The 3778-nt window shown below is 31.2% G+C and overlaps 1 protein-coding gene across 1 annotated transcript; it reads right to left on the minus strand.

Moving 5' to 3' along the window:
- Positions 1-1385: 1385 nt before the first annotated feature.
- Positions 1386-3369, minus strand: LOC129945875 (acireductone dioxygenase). The gene is made up of 5 exons (XM_056055825.1): positions 3115-3369; positions 2405-2482; positions 2187-2314; positions 2023-2116; positions 1386-1662 (listed from the first exon to the last, which is right to left on the minus strand). Exons 1-5 carry the CDS (start codon positions 3235-3237, stop codon positions 1525-1527), a joined length of 561 nt encoding a protein of 186 aa, XP_055911800.1. The 5' UTR covers positions 3238-3369; the 3' UTR covers positions 1386-1524.
- Between the last annotated feature and the right edge of the window lie 409 nt (positions 3370-3778).

Here is a 3778-nt window from a genome sequence, read left to right on the forward strand (position 1 = left end):
CATTTCTGTCCTACGAAAAATTGCGTGTAGAAACAATGTTTCAATAATTTTGTGTAGGTTTATGAACAAATCTGCATACAAAGAAAATTTTATTTTGATCATGTTATTGTAATAAACTCAAAATTGAAAAAAATAATGGTTACACCACTACTACTCTTAATGCCTCAATTTTCCTTTCACTTTTTTTTATTTTCTGCAGTGTTCACTTTCACCTCTATTTAACAGTAATCAACTTGATTTCCAAAATCAAGTGAAATAAAAAAAAAGATATAAATTGAAAATTCAGTAAAATTGTTTTCAGATTTCTATCATTTTAAATCGATTTTATAACTTCGAAATCACTAAAGTGTAATTAAAGCAGCTGAAATACAGGTATCTCGTCAGTTAAACAAAGCATAATTTTTATAATACTTACTTACTTACTTAAGGTGGCGCTACAGTCCGGGGCGGACCTGGGCCTCAACCAACAAGCGTCTCCAGAGAGGACTTTACTTCTCAATTGCCTTCTAAGTCCAAAGAAGCAGCGATTTGCAAGAGTTATTCTTCGTTTGATTTCAGCGCTGATGTCGTTGCCTGCATTAATAGCGGTGCCTTGGTAGACAAAGTCCTTAACTACCTCAAAGTTATAGCTGTCCATGGTGACGTTTTGTCCAAGACGTCGTCGTTCAGTGTCCTTTTTTGATGACAGCTTAAACTTGGTCTTGCCCTCATTGACTAAACCCATCTTCTTCGCTTCCGTCGCAATAATTTTTATAATATCTTGTGTTTTTATTTGTTTTGTACTTTTCAATGAAATATCACTTCGGAATAATCTAGTCGAATTTAAATCATTTGAAAATCGCAATGTAGAACACGGAAATTCACTTACTTTTAACTTCGAAAAGAAAAAAAATCGATATCGATAAAAGTGAATTTCAGAATACTAATTTTCTTATAAACAGATTTCAATATTTCATTTCGAGTGAAAGTGAAATACAGAACATATCTGAATATTATCATATTACATGTTGAAATTATTGAAATAAAAACTTGCCCTTTTTAATATTCAGAATAAGACTTTTTAGCTTCTAATCTAATGGGGTGGCGCAACAGTCCGTTGTGAACCAGGGCCTAGTGACTTACAACTCTCAACCATTCCTGTGTGCAAGTACAGTTGTCAGGAATGGAAGGGACCTACAATTTAAGGCCGAATCCGAACGGCTAGTTTGAGAAAGCACTTTTTCATGACAAGAATTACTCTTGAAGGATTTGTCAATTCCTCGCAAGAGGCAGTACCCGCGAAAATTATTTTTTTTTTTAAATTAAGGTGGCACAGGCAGGGATTGAACCCAAGACCTCTTGCATGACAGTCCAACGCACTAACCATCATGCTACGGGTACTACACTTTTTTAGCTTATTTGATATTTTATTTATTTACAAAATAATGATATAAATTTAAAACAAAATTAACGATTTTAGTAATTGGTTAAAATTAATAAGCTCAGGGGTAAATATCTCGCCGTAACAAAACACAATTGCCTCACTTAGGCTTTGCCCAAATTAACAAAACCATTTGCTTGTTGTTGCAAATATGCTTTTCTGCATTCCATTTCATCAGCTGGCCTATTATATGGCAACCAAACAGGCTCTCCAACAAAGTAACGCTTTGCTTTGATGTAATTCTGTAAATGTGAAAATAAATACATTATTCCATATGTTTTCTTATGAATAGATAAAGTTTGTTTTTATACAAGTAGTAAGTATTTAAAAGCCAAGAGTAGTATAACGAACAAATACTAATAATTCTTACAAACAAAACTAAACATTGTCAATTTTTCTAAGAATAATGAAATTTTAATTTTTAAGCTTTATTCCTGTTAACGATTCGATTTGGATTCTTCTAAAATTTTAACAGTAAAATATTGACAAAAATTAGAATTTGAGATAGAGAATACTTAAAACAAAAATAACTTCATATAAATTTCTAAACAATTAATTTTACTTAAATAATTAAATAATATGTCTCTCCAATTTTTACTTACATTTACATCCAAAGTAAAGCGATGATAGATTCCAGCTGGGATTACAATCATGTCACCTTTGGATACAGCAATGCGAATCCATTTTTCATCAGCACTTTATAATAAAACAAATTTATTAATTAAAACATTTTTAAAATGTATACATAATAGTTGTAACAACATACTCTCTGACATCAAAATATCCCGATCCATCAATAACAAAACGAATTTCTTCATCTGTATGCAAGTGTTCAGTGAAGAAGGACTTTAACTTGTTTTCGTAGTCAGATAGACACTCTTTTGAACAATTGATCTAAAATAAAGATTACATTCATTTTAACTCTAACATTCCAATTGACAACAAAACTATCACAAGGCTACCAGATAATAATGAAAAATTTACCTCATCTTCGTAGGAATAATTTCTCTTCTTTCTAATCTCAGCCAGAAGAGAATCGTTCTTGTAGTTGTCTGCATCAATCTATAGGTGATTAAAATATAAATAAATTAGTTTCTTAATGACGATCGTGTATTAAACTTAAATTAACTTAACTAAGTGTAATAGGAATAATAGGAATGACAAAGCTAAAAGTACTGTAGTACTTTAGTAGGGCGTTTTCAAATTGCTGCTGTAAAGAATTGTTGTTTCATAATTTGTTTCAACAAAGAAATTAAATGAAAACTTAGCGTTTTTCATCTTTTTAGAAGAACTTTCATTTCGTGAGGTCTTCACTTTCTACACTAGCAATTGAAAATTCCAAAAAATGTCAATCGAATGTTTAGAAACAATTAATAGAAGGCTAACAATAGGAAGGATAACTATGGCAAATGAGTAAGCGAGCTAAAAAAATTGAAAATTGTACATGAAACCAACATTTTTCGAATTATTTCTGTAAGTTTGCAGCGTAATAGGTGTCCTAGCGTCTTTGTCATAAAACAGTTTAATCATGAAGCTATCTTTATACCTTTGTATAAACAAAAGTTATTTTATAAGAATTCTTTAAAATCTAAATGCTGTCGATTAATTTCGATATTCAATCGAATAATCGATTATAATTCGAAAATAAACACATCACTACGACAAAAATAAAAATAATAGCAAACAAACCATACCTTAAAATACTCAACTCCGGTTTTCTTTAATAATTCATCTAAATCCAGGAATTCTTTTGGATTACGATGATGTTCTAGACGTTGATCAGTTTGTTCCTCATCCATGTACCAGGCCTGAACCATTATAGCAAAATTAAAGTAAAACAAAACTTTGAAAATAATAAATAACAACAACTGGGCTTTTAGCAAGTTTCACGCTTCCCGAAACAAATCGTAATCGGCTACTGAAATGTTGGACTGCTGAAAAGGTACTAACTAAATGACGATGACAGTTCACTTCACTTAATCTGAACTAAAGCAACAATTGGGTACATTACCTAGGTTAGGTAAGTTCCTACGAATTTCCTTGCCCGTCTCGTCTCTAGATCACGACTCTCAATTAGATAAAGAATCAATTAAATATGCGCAACTTAAGAAGCTGATTTTGATGAATAGGAACTTTCTAGTTACATCTTTAGTTTCTGCATTTACAAGTTGTATTTTGATAAGAAAGAATCAATAATTTTAATGAAAAAATACATTCTATTGAGTACCTACACACTTCTTTATTTTGTTTGCTTTTTTGTTTTGTCAACATTTTTATTTAATGAATTTGATAAGTTTGTTTTCAGAAGAGGGTGGAGGCTTGACGGGGTGGTCGGCGGAACTACATGTCCGACAACAG

This window comes from Eupeodes corollae, chromosome 2 (genome assembly GCF_945859685.1).
Source record: "Eupeodes corollae chromosome 2, idEupCoro1.1, whole genome shotgun sequence".
NCBI classification, from domain to species: domain Eukaryota; kingdom Metazoa; phylum Arthropoda; class Insecta; order Diptera; family Syrphidae; genus Eupeodes; species Eupeodes corollae.

Bases quoted from the DNA above. Each gene is read 5' to 3' on its own strand.
- LOC129945875 (XM_056055825.1), bottom strand. From the start codon at position 3,237: ATGGTTCAGGCCTGGTACATGGATGAGGAACAAACTGATCAACGTCTA. The intron at 2,483-3,114 runs GTATGGTTTGTT...AATCACCTATAG, and splicing joins CCGGAGTTGAGTATTTTAAG to ATTGATGCAGACAACTACAA. The intron at 2,315-2,404 runs GTAAATTTTTCA...TCTTTATTTTAG, and splicing joins ATTATTCCTACGAAGATGAG to ATCAATTGTTCAAAAGAGTG.